A 13,004-nucleotide genomic window follows, 5' to 3' on the forward strand; every position below is an offset into this window, starting at 1 on the left:
AACAGTATGGTTTGATTCTAGGCGCGCAGTCCGGAACCGCGCGACTGCTACGGTCGCAGGTTCGAATCCTGCCTCGGGCATGGACGTGTGTGATGTCCTTAGGTTCGTTAGGTTTAAGTAGTTCTAAGTTCTAGGGGACTGATGACCACAGTTGTTAAGTCCCATAGTGCTCAGAGCCATTTGAGTATGGTTTGAGAGTAAATCGGAGAAAGACGAAGGTAATGAGAAGTAGTAGAAATGAGAACAGCGAGAAACTTAACATCCAGATTGATGGTCACGAAGTCAATGAAGTTAAGGAATTCTGCTACCTAGGCAGTAAAATAACCAATGGCGGACGGAGCAAGGAGGACGTCAAAAGCAGACTCGCTATGGCAAAAAAGGGATTTCTGGCCAAGAGAAGTCTACTAATATCAAATACCGGCCTTAATTTGAGGAAGAAATTTCTGAGGATGTACGTCTGGATTACAGCATTGTATGGTAGTGAAACATGGACTGTGGGAAAACCGAAACAGAAGAGAATCGAAGCATTTGAGATGTGGTGCTATAGACGAATGTTCAAAATTAGGTGGACTGATAAGGTAAGGAATGAGGAGGTTCTACGCAGAATCGGAGAGGAAAGGAATATATGGAAAACACTGATAAGGAGAAGGGACAGGATGGTAGGACATCTGCTAAGACATGATGGAATGACTTCCATGGTACTAGAGGGAGCTGTAGAGGGCAAAAACTGTAGAGGAAGACAGAGATTGGAATACGTCAAGCAAATAATTGAGGACGTAGGTTGCAAGTGCTACTCTGAGATGATGAGGTTAGCACAGGAAAGGAATTCGTGGCGGGCCGCATCAAACCAGTCAGCAGATTGATGACCAAAAAAAAAATTAACTTGATCGTTGACGTTAACAGGTACCTCTTTATAAGAAAAGCTTTTCGTGCTGTTGCCAGCCTGAATTTTATATCATCTCTACTTTGGCCATCATCAGTTATTTTACTACCCAAATGGAAAAACTCATCCACTGCCTGCAGTTTCTCCTTTCCTAGTCTAATTCGCTCTGCATCAACTGGTTTAATTCGATTACGCTCCGTAACATAGTAGTACACATGGATGTTCTGAATGAAGGAAACTATACGTCATCAGATATGTCAGAAGACATGTGATCCTGCCGAATCATTACGTAATTCACTCACTCTTCACTCGCTAGTGATTGATGACAATAATTTAGAAACAAGTATCCGAGCGAGATAGCAAGCGTTTAGCACTGCAGACTAGCATTAAGGAAGCCGTTCAAAACCCTGGCCGGTCACACAGGTTTCGATTTTCTGTGGTTTCCCGAAGTCGCTTAAGGCAATTCCTGAGATGGTTCGTGTGAAAATAACACGCGCGATTTCCTTGCACATCATTTCCTCTATCCGAGATAGTATTGTGGCTCTAATAACCTGGTCGTTGACGGAATGTTTAAATCTGATCCCATGCTCTCTCTATCCCCTCTTCTCCCACCGAAACACATGTATGTATCTGATACTGTTAAATTAGTGAGGGTACGCGTACAGTTGTACGAAACACCTGATTACGCAGGACGCAGGACGCCAGCCAGCCAAGTACAAACACAGCGGAACTGCACGGAGGTGCCTTACTAGCCAAATGAGGTTACGCCAACATCACGAAAAGATGTTCACGGAATACACATCTTTCTGTAGCTAACAAGTAAACTTCATTTGCCAGGAAAATTACTTTCGATGGTCCCACGACTGTATTCATATGCTGTACTCTGTTATGGACACCAAAATACATCGCTGAAAATATCCACCTTTCCGCCATACCTGTGCTACGTAGAGTTTACAGTTTTAAGATCCTTACGGGGTGAGAAGATTTTGACAAGGTACTCGGACACTGCAAGTAAGATGTAAGGAAGAGTGCATGCCATAAACGTAGATCGAAACAGACCTTAAACGCATAATTTCACAGATATAAAAGCAACACTCCGTCTTAAGGCCACAACTGGCCCACCGGGACCATCCGACCGCCGTGTCATCCTCAGATGAGGATGTGGATGGGAGGGGCGTGTGGTCAGCACACCGCTCTCCCGTTCATTATGATGGTTATCTCTGACCAGAGCCGCTACTGTTATGTCGAGAAGCTCTTTAGTTGGCATCACGAGGCTGAGTGCACCCCGAAAAATGCCAACAGTGCACGGCGGCCCGGATGGTCACCCATCCAACTGCCCACCACGCCCGACAGCGCTCAACTTCGGTGATCTGACAGGAACCGGTGTGGTCACTGCGGCAAGGACGTTGCCATAGATATAAAAGGAGTGCAGAAATATATATCTTCCTTTCCCTTCTAGCCACAAAACGCAGAACTAGTTCCCCGTTTTTAATCATTCGAGTAACTTTTCGCCATAAGTTTTTCAACCATCAAAAACTTCTCAACAAATGTGGAGAGACGATATTATTTCCACAACACTTCCATGACATCCTAGTTTAAGTCTCAATCAAGTATTTTTTGTTTTGTTTTATTTTTGTCGTTTGTGTCATACCTTTACAACGTGTCAGAAGTAACAGATTTTGGTGTGATACTCCCTAAGCTCAGAAACAGCCTTCGATTGTAGCCTCTTAAACATACCCATACATTTGACGAAATCTGAGTTATTACGATATTTTCATCAGGTAAAAGTTGCTACCGTGGTAACGCTTTGATTATTGTCCATGGAACAGGAGCTCGTGATTTCACGAGCTATATTGAAAGAGAGGAAAGATACAGAGCGAATCACAGATCCACTGAGAAGCTTCGGAAGTTGTTCAGGGGTACCTTCTATTTTGGTACGAGGAACCCACTGTCCCTGGCCACTCCGTTCAGAGTTTTGCATTTAGTTTGGTTTCTTGCCACAATTAGTTTTGTATCTGTACTGCATTGAAAATAATGGGCAACAGTGCAAATATCGACGGTATGCGCTGTGTTTCTTGTTTGGAGGCAAACTCGTTACTTTCAAACACGGTCCTACTGTTGACAATAGTAATGCTCTCTTTACTTATCGCCTTGAAGCTTGCATTTAGTATCGTTCGGTTCTACATCGGCTTAGTTTTTCCGGCAGTGTTAGCTGTACGTTAACAGAGACACATGACAATATGAATAGGTTTACTGATGGGGAGTTGGCTGATATGCAGCTGGTGCATGAGTTCACAGAATGCATTCGGACTGCGATACACCGACACTACGTGTGCTATTGCCGAAGCGATGGCTACCACACAATATTGCTTTTGTACCTATCGGAGGGTTGTTGCATTCCTCTATTTGTTGTACTTTTTGGTGGCCGCATGTTACAGGCTTTTCACTGTTGTGAAACAAGCGTGATTGCGGTAAAAAGCCGAAAAATCATATTTAAATTTATTACTCTGTAACCAGCCGCTGTATACCAGGGGCTGGTAAACCAAAATACTGAGAAGATATCCTGTAAAACCTCTGAAAGTTTGTGGTGGACTTCTGGTTCACCGTCCATACAGAAGTGACAGCGTCATTTTTTGTATGGCGATTTGTTGTACGTTCCTGTCGATTCCATCAAACACCAACAGAGTACACGAAATCTCTTCTGTTTACAAGCCGTGTCGATTGAGTTACATGTCTCCAGCTTTAGGCAGCTACACAGTGTGATCAAAAGTATCCTGACACGTATCTGAAAATGACTTACAAGTTCGTGGCGCTTTCCATCGGTAATGCTGGAATTCAGTATGGTGTTGATCCATCCTTAGCCTTGATGACAGCTTCCACTCTCGCAGGCAAACGTTCAGTCAGGTGCCGGAAGAGAGGTATCGATGTCGGTCGGTGAGGCCTGGCACGAAGTCAGCGTTCCAAAACATCCCAAAGGTGGTCTATAGGATTCAGGTCAGGACTCTGTGAAGGCCAGTCCATTACAGGGATGTTATTGTCGTGTAACCACTCCGCCACAGGCCGTGCATTATGAACAGGTGATCGATCGTGTTAAAAGATTCAATCGCCATCCTCGCATTGCTCTTCAACAGTGAGAAGCAAGGAGGTGCTTAAAACATCAATGTAAGCCTCTGGTGTGATAGTGCGACGCAAAGCAACAATGGGTGCAAGGCCTCTCCATGAAAAGCACAACACCATAACACCACAGCCTCCGAATCTTACTGTTGGCGCCACACACTCTGGTAGATGACGTTCACCGAGCATTTGCCATACCCACACCCGGCCATCGGATCGTTACTTTTTGTACCGTGATTCGACACTTCACACAACGTTTTTCCACTGTTCAACCGTCCAATGTTTACGCTCCTTACACCAAGCGCGGCGCCGTTTGGCATTAACAGCGTGATGTGTGGCTTGAGAGTAGCCGCTCGACCATGAAATCCAAGTTTTCTCAGCTCCCGCATAAATGTCGTAGTACTTGCAGTTGACCTGATGCAGTCTGGAATTCCTATGTGACGGTCTAGATAGATGGCTGCCTATTACACATTACGACCCCCTTCAACTGTCAGCGGTATCTGTCAGTCAACAGACGGGTCGGCCTGTACGCTTTTGTGCTGTACGTGTCCCTTCACGTTTCCACTTCACCATAACATCGCAAGCAGAGGACCTAGGGATGTTTAGGAGTGTGGAAATGTCGCGTATAGACGTTTGACACAAGTGACACCCAATCACCTGACCACGTTCGAAGTCCGTGAGTTCTGTAGAGCGCCCCATTCTGCTCTCTCACGATGTCTAATGACTACTGAGGTCACTGATATGGAGTACCTGGCAGTAGCCGGCAGCACAAAGCACCTAATATGAAAAACGTATGTTTTTGTGGGTGTCCGATGTTTTTGTGGGTGTTCAAATGGTTCAAATGGCTCTGAGCACTATGGGACTCAACTGCTGTGGTCATAAGTCCCCTATAACTTAGAACTACTTAAACCTAACTAACCTAAGGACATCACACACATCCATGCCCGAGGCAGGATTCGAACCTGCGACCGTAGCGGGCGTGCGGTTCCAGACTGTAGCGCCTTTAACCGCTCGTCCATTCCGGTCGGCTTTTGTGGGTGTCCGGATACTTTTGATCACATAGTGTATCACCGGTATCAGTTTGTGGTGCTGAAATGAACAGCAGTCTTAACTACTGAAGTAGAAGGCAGTAACAGCTGGTAAAAGGTCAAGACTTACAACTGTTGTAGGTGTTGAGAACTGGAACAATTTTCTGCTGTCAATATGACGCATAAGTTCCCGAGCGCACCCAAATAGAATGTATTAATTACATACGCTTAATACGAATCGGTGCGTTATCCACAGTGACCTCGCAGTCCATAGTAAGTGAAACTACAAGGACAAGAAGGGTTAAAACAATTATAGAGTAGAGTTCAAGTGGCGATTGCTTCTTGGCCGTATTTGCCGTTCAGCAATATTTCTTCCTCCCGATGTTTCGCCAGCATGGACAGCTGGCATTTGTAGAGCTTTCGTAACTTCAATTACTTTGGTAGTTTGTGCTCTAACGTATGTGTACATTTTCGCACTATAACCTTTTTGTCAAGTTGCGTGGTCATCGCCACGGATTGCTAACTGAAGGAGGCCGTGTTCAGTTCCCGACCGGGTCGGAGATTTTTCTCCTCTCGGGAGCTGGGTGTTGTATTGTCCTCAAGTTCGTATCGTCATAATTGGCATTACACTATTAAGATGGCTGTATTTGAATGTCCTGAAAGCCAATAAATTTAAAAAAATGTTTGGCAAGGTTAGTAATTCTTGACTGGCTATATTTCACCCTGATTTATTAGTTGTCTTCAGGAACGTCTGTCACCACCCTATATTTCAATTTAGTCACCACTGTTTTCGCCCCCTGAAGGAATCCATGCATCGTTAACACATGGTGTTCCCTCTACTCTGTTGAGACAGCAGTTATCTTTGTGTATCTCAATGTCTTCCTGAGTGTGACGTGTATAATGTCCTTGTGCGTACGTAAGACTTGATTTTCATCGAAGTTTACATATGCACAATATAACTAAAAAAGAGTTCAGCCACAGCTGACCTTTTACATTTGTCCTAGTAGACGATGTCTCTCGTGTTGTTCCAGTTTAGAGCGAACTGGTCGTTTAGTTTTGTCATTCTACACGGAAAAGAGAATATGATACACACATGGTGCTGCTGGATCACACTTTTGGCAACTTAAAAAAAATAATCGATCTTTTAAGAGGGTTTGATGAGGCTAAACGCCGAAATGTAAGGAATTTATACCACAGAAATCACAGACAAAGAAACTAAAACATACCCATACCTTACCTGCCGTTAATACCCACAAGTCTGACAGAATCGGCTGCATGCTTAGACTGCACAGTTAACTAAAAATATCAGAGTAAGCGACAGCAGTATGTCCAAAGCAATCACCCTGTAGTTTACACTGATTTGTAGAAACAATGGTAAATCTGTATCTGGATGAGTTCATCCCGAGTGGGACCCCATTGTCTTAGCTTATTGCACCAGCTTGCTCTGTACGTGTACTAGTCTTCCCAAACCGTATTTTCAAGATTCGTAGTATACATGTGTCCCGGTGTTATTTTTACTATTTTTTATTAGATTAAGGAAACTGTGTTATTTCACTCGCGCCAAGTTAATGTGAGACAGCTACACCTGCAATGAATGAAGATGATTAAAATTAACAACGGAAATGAAACACGAGCGAAATAAATAGGATACGAACATCACCTGGCTTGCGCCTGCATGTCCACGTATAATAATATTAATAATAATAACAGTAATAATAATAATAATAATATATCAGTACAAATTAATGTTATCAGTCATGCACCCACCCGCGCTCACTCTGTTCATGTTAGTGTGAAACAAAGCCCTTCTCTCCTTTCACGTTTCTTCGTGTGCCGGTGGCATCTGAATGTTAGACCGACAGCGAAATTAATATCTCAGATGAAATCTCTGACAACGGCAAAGGCTATCGATAAACGGCGAGAAAAAGTGCGATGGTCTAAACCACGGAAATAAAGGGGAAGATTTACGTCATTGGAGGAAAGTATTACATTACAGTAGATGCTACAGACGAAGCGAATAGTTTTATTTTTCGATGTAATGTCACACGCAAAGCCGGCAAAAACATTAAACGCGTCTCATTTCATAACTTAGTGATAAAGAAATAGGACCACCGATAACGTCGTTTCAACAAGTGGAAATTAGCTTCTAATTGCAGTAGAATAAGGTAGTGCAGGCAACTATCTCTTTCATAAAGTTGCTGTCCTCCACAGTTCCATAGTGACGACACGATAATTGCTTTGCTCGCATTCGTGCTGAAAGCTACGTGGTGCAGTGGAATAAGCTTCCTTGGGGCGCAAAGTTCAAATGTTCCCCCCCCCCCCCCCCCCCCCCCCCCAGCAACCGAAATTCTTTTTCTCCGTGATTTTCCTAAAGCGCTTAAGATGAAGACCGGGATGATCTCTCTGAAAAAAACACGACAGATTTCCAACCACAAATCTGTCCACACTGGTTTTTGCTCCTTTTTAATGACTTCGAATTCGACAGGACGTTAAGCCCATACTTCATTCCTTTCCCACTTATTTATTATAGATGGCAACTGCGTACTTCGCCCTTCTCGCCAATATTAAGACTGTTCGCAAAAGTCAGTGTTGTCGCTGCCAATCTACCAGAGGAGTTCAGAACAACTATCTGAACAGCGTTTCCAGTTATTATGGTGTAAGCGATTTTTTATTTCCATTTCACATCGTTTCTAAAGGTAAACTATTGACGTAGTGCCATATTTTCGCAAACACATATCCTACGGCTATCCCCCTCAAAGGTAAAAATATTCGCTGTTTAGCATCCACTGATCTCGCTACTGACATCGCGCAAACACACATAAGGTAGAACTAAAATCTCACACATTATTTTGAGCGGTAATAGGGGTGTTTACACTTCTACGGTGCAGATACGTGAATAACGTGACAGAACTGACGATTCAGCAGAAATGTGTTCCGATATAATTTTTGGTATAACGAAACAAGAAAATCTATAAATCATTGCTGGACTAACTTATCTTACACCAGTTCTTTTTGTGTCCGTGCAAAAGACGGTGAAAAACAGCGTGTGCATTTCAACCGTAAATATCCTAAGAAAATTAGACTCTAGCGTAGCTACCGTTGTTTAACGGTCGACGTCAGTCTACAGCAAAGAAAAGTTTCCAGAGAATTGTTGCGAGGTTGGAAAGTATATAGGAAGTATACTGTATTACTATAACATCTAACATTGGGTTATCATATGCTGTGGGGATCAGTTATTACTTGAACTCTGACGAGAACAGTTTTGTGTAATACATATATTTACCTATGATAAAGTATTGCAATCTCTAGACAAATGAGTATTCCTTATTCAAATAACGTCAAAATAATGTAAAAAAAATTTAATCCGTGGTGCAAGCCCGTCATCAACATTAAAAAATATGGTAGATAAGATTTCTCATATATTTTCAGGTTCGATGTCATTTATTTTTGTCAAGGGGGAAAATTTGTGTACCACTTGCTTAAAGATGCTTGTTTTATTGGTCCTCGATAGTTACTAGTTGAATCTACTTGATGATGACATGATAAGAAATTTGAAATATCTCTTCCCCCCACGCATTCGATAAATAACTGAGAATTTTCAAGAAGAATAATTTTATGCTACACAATTGGAGAGGGAAAATCAAAACTTTATCTCAGCCACCATGAAAGATATGCAAACAACGAAACACTAAAATTTAATTTGAAACTACAGGAGAAATCTGAAGACGTAAAACACTAGATTCGTCATTAAAATACAGAGTTATTTCAATGTATCACGCTAAATCGCTGTCGTACTACGACGAATTCAAAATTGGCAAAAATGATTAGATAAATTCAGAATGACTTAGATATCTTTGTCAACCTTGGTAGTTTAATTGATGAAGAATTTCCAGACAAATCTAAAAAAATCTGGAACTTTCGTTCATGCTCTCATACTGTTTACAACATCCTAAAGTTGGATTAGACCACACTCTACCAAAGCTGTTGTGATTACGACAGTTCGTAAAAGACCACTATAACCTATATACCTGAATGGTCAATATTTCACTTCATATCATATAATCTTATGGAATTTAATAACTGAAGAGTCTTTTCCAACCTGGCAAAGGTGTATTTATGTGAGTCAGAGATACACACATAAAACCTTTGAAGGTACTCTTCAAGAGCAGAGTGTTCTGGAAAAATATTCGGGACACATAAAGACTGAATAATGTCAATAAAACACGCACTTTTAGCAGAAGAGTTTTTGAGATTCGATAATCGATATGAGACAATAATAGCATCTGAAGCCCGTATTGGGGGACCAAAGCACCTTCCTTAGCATCTGTCTGTGGACAAAAGCGGGAAGCATAGAGATCACTTAGTTGCAACAAGTCGCCTCATGGTAAATCAGAGCTTACAAAAGCTTTTTATAATTCGTTTGCTTCGGAGGGTTATTTATCATCTAACCCGTCAGCCCGTAGCATGTGCCCGTAATCGGTCAACAATTACTGGCGCAATATAATTTGAAACTAAAGCTTAATAAGACATATGAATATGGAAAATTACAACAGTCACTACAACATAGCGAACGTTTGTGTCTGTGGGTAAATGTAAATTTCCATAGAAGTTGAACGAATGTGACCACAGGAAGAGGTCATATTGCCTCGAACTCACATGCAGCCTCACCATACCATAGCACCGGTATATTTTATCACAACTGTCAGTCCATTTCGGACGTTTAGGTCGTAACGAATCAGTGTAGAACAGTGGTGAACACAGATGGCGGATAAAATTCTTTGGAACAGTGCTAAGCAACTGGAGTTAATCGACTAAGAAGATCGCCTACAAAACATTCATGTTGTCGTTTACTGAGAATTATTCGTCACTCTGGGGCTCCTCACCAACTGTAATTAACAATAGCGAGAAAGAAGTTTCTTAGAACAGTTTTTGGATTTGTCAAGGTTTTTTTATTTTTTCTTCTTTTCTTTCTTTTTATTCGTTTATTGTGATCAGGTAATGAGCGTCACGGAAAGCTGGGACACACACAGGAGAAGTTTTAGGAGTTATGTAAAAGTTTCAACGGTAAAATTTCAGAAACGAAGTAAGATTAGGTTCTCACGTCCTGTTGATCAAAATTCAGAGTGTGCACGAGATGAACAGCATATTATTTCATGCCTCGGATGATATGTTTTAGAGTAGCGATGTGGAAGGCGTGCCATTCTAGAAACACAACACGGCGGTTCTGGCACAAACTGTGTTTATTTATGTACTACATATTGTGGTGACATTAACAGAAGTCTCAAGACATTAAAAACAAAAAAAAATGTTTTGATCTGTGCTTATAGACGTTCATCGCAATATATAAGCGAACAGATAAACAAGGAATTTATTTAAAATAGACATTTTCTGTAATGTAGTATTGGTCAGTTTAGACAAGAGAGGGAAGGGATCGTACAAGCTGAAGGTTTACAATCCAGAACAGAAGCATGACATAAAAACTATGGTTCGGAACTTCCAATTTGAGATTAATTAAATCGTGAAAGTGAAGAGAATCGTATATTGTTTTCGTGTACCAAACAGAAGACAGAACATAAAAATATATCCGAACATTAATTTAATGCACGAGTCCTCTTAGATCATTACTTGCAATCTTCATCACCTTTCGAGAGTGGGGGTTGAAAAATGTTATTATTTAATTACTTTAAATCAAACCTATACGATTTATCTATTAAAGACACAATGTTACAAGCGTTTATACATGTATTTTAAGATAAATGAGATACATTTCCTTACTTCCTTATTTAGTTGTGTTCGGGTTGAAACAATTGCTTCAATTTATATCGTTCATAAACAGCAGTTAATTATGCATTATAATGATTGTTAAGATGATAATATTGAGATGTGTGACGGTGAAAAATGTCACTAACGAAAAAAAAGTCGCATTTAGGTAGAAATGCGTGTGCTAAGTGCCACAATTACAGGCAAATGAAAATGAATGGTGATTGTAAACAATGAGCCTTCATTTAGTATTAAATGATGCTCAACTCCACGTAAAGACATTACATATGAAAAGTACGGAATTTATCGGCACGGAATGAAGGAAAAGTCTGTTGCGCTCAAGCAAGAACAGCGCAGGGAGAGTACACAGGCCTACCCGCGGCCGGTGACCACGCGCTATTTATATCGCGCCTGGGCGGTATGGCGCACCTGGAGCCAAGAAGAAAAGAAACAAATAAAGCAAGAATTGTGGCTAGTGAAGCATAAAGAATTGCAAGGCGGCCCGCCATTAGCCGGACTGCCGGCACGTTGGCAGCGGGCCGCGTCCGCCTTTCGGCTGCGTTCTCACCAATCATAACGGGCTCGGGATATCAATATCATAAGCGCGCTCTTATTGGTCGGCCGGGCGCCCACGGCCCCTCCCGCTGTATCATATCATAAGCCGCTGTTATTGGCCGAGCAGGCTGGGCGCCACACAATATGCGTGTGGGTGTGTGTGTGAGAGAGAGCACGTGCGTGTGTGTGTGTGTGTGTGTGTGTGTGTGTGTGTTGCTAGCCGAGCGCCGCGGCGGCATCCGTCTCTCCCTTGTCCGTCCGACGCCTACCCTCGCACTCCGCCTTCCCCGCTTCGTTCCGTCTCAGACCCCGGATCAATACGCCACGAGGCCTTAGTTTCTTTTTTAGAGTAGCCCCGGCCTCAATATCCCCCACCCCATTCGCGCCAGCCTGCCCGCTGCCCTCACCGCTATACACAGCACAATACAGCGCCGTCATCTCTCCTTTTCTTTCCCTTTCCGTGTCCGCCGGCCAGCTCCTCTGTCTCTCACTCCCTCTCTCTCTCCGTCTCTACATCATTCCCTCTCCGTTTCCCATTTTCTCTCTCTCTCTCCTCGCTCGTCCACTCTCCCTCACCGCCCTGCTCCCCTCGCCACTCCTCTCCTTTCCCTTGCCGTTTCTCTCTCACTCTCTCACTCTTCTTCCTTCCCTTCGCGGGCAGCGGCCGGCGCCGGAGCAGTTATGTAGTTCGGCGTTTTGGCCGCAGGTGCCGCCAGGGGCGCGCCGCGGCCGTGACGTTTCATATTCTATAACGCGATTGGCCGCGGGGAACGGCACGGCGGGAGAGGGGAGCAAGGGGAGGCACGGACGCTGCAGCGTCGCGGCGCCCGGTGTCTGCCGGCCGTGTAGGGGGGGAAGCAAAACGCTGAGGCGCGGGAGGGGCGGCACGGAACACTGGAGGGGTAATATCGGGCGTGCTGCAGTTATCATAACGCCGCCGCCGCCGGCGCGGCAGATGCGTACGCACGCGTGCAGCGCTCAGACGCTCTGCAGCGGGCTTACCTTGCGGAGCGGCGTTGCGTTCCGAGGCGGGGAGCGGCGCCGCTGTGGCTTCGGCGGCGGCGGAGTCCGCCCGGCGACTGGCGGCGGCCGCGACGGAAAAACGGGCGCCGGCCCGGCTGATCCCCCTTAATTTGCGTGCCGGGGCTGGCCGGCAGCGCTGGCGGAGGCGGCGGCGGCGCGTCGACTGTGCTGTCTTCCCGGCGGAGCTCTCTGGCCGCCGCCGCCGCCCCCGCGCGCCGCTGCAGCCGCCGCCGCTGCCACCACAGTGGCGCTGCGCGCAGACACTGCACTTAGCGCGCCAATTAAAACTGCTGCGGCAGGCGCATCGCAACTCTCTTCCCGCACGCTATCCTACTCGCCCCTGCTCATGAAATGGTTACCCCGACAGCTTGGACCATCACAGACACATACACACAAGGCATAACAACCATAACAGTTTTCTGCTGATCACCTGATACCGTATCCACTCGATGAACCTACACATGCTTCTGTTCATCGCAAGTTGTGTGTGGCAGAGGGTGCGTATGTACCAACATCATCACCTCCCTTTTCTTGTTCCAGACCCGGATTACGAATTATGTATCACAATCCTCGACAGCGATCCCCTTTTTTTATTGAGATTATCTGTCTGAAAAGGCGTTTCACGTATGATTGAGTCGAAA

General features: G+C 44.2%; 1 protein-coding gene across 1 annotated transcript in view; it reads right to left on the bottom strand.

The window, feature by feature from the left end:
* LOC124798898 overlaps positions 1 to 12,740 on the bottom strand; it is a 579,112-nt gene extending 566,372 nt beyond the window's left edge. Inside the window, exons 1-2 of the mRNA XM_047262430.1 lie at positions 12,723 to 12,740; positions 12,343 to 12,613 (exon numbers count right to left, since the gene is read on the bottom strand). Of these exons, the coding sequence (XP_047118386.1) occupies positions 12,343 to 12,613; positions 12,723 to 12,740 (289 nt within the window). The remainder of the gene's footprint in view (positions 1 to 12,342; positions 12,614 to 12,722) is intronic.
* Positions 12,741 to 13,004: the final 264 nt, after the last annotated feature.

Source organism: Schistocerca piceifrons, chromosome 5 (assembly GCF_021461385.2).
Source record: "Schistocerca piceifrons isolate TAMUIC-IGC-003096 chromosome 5, iqSchPice1.1, whole genome shotgun sequence".
NCBI classification, from domain to species: Eukaryota; Metazoa; Arthropoda; class Insecta; order Orthoptera; family Acrididae; genus Schistocerca; species Schistocerca piceifrons.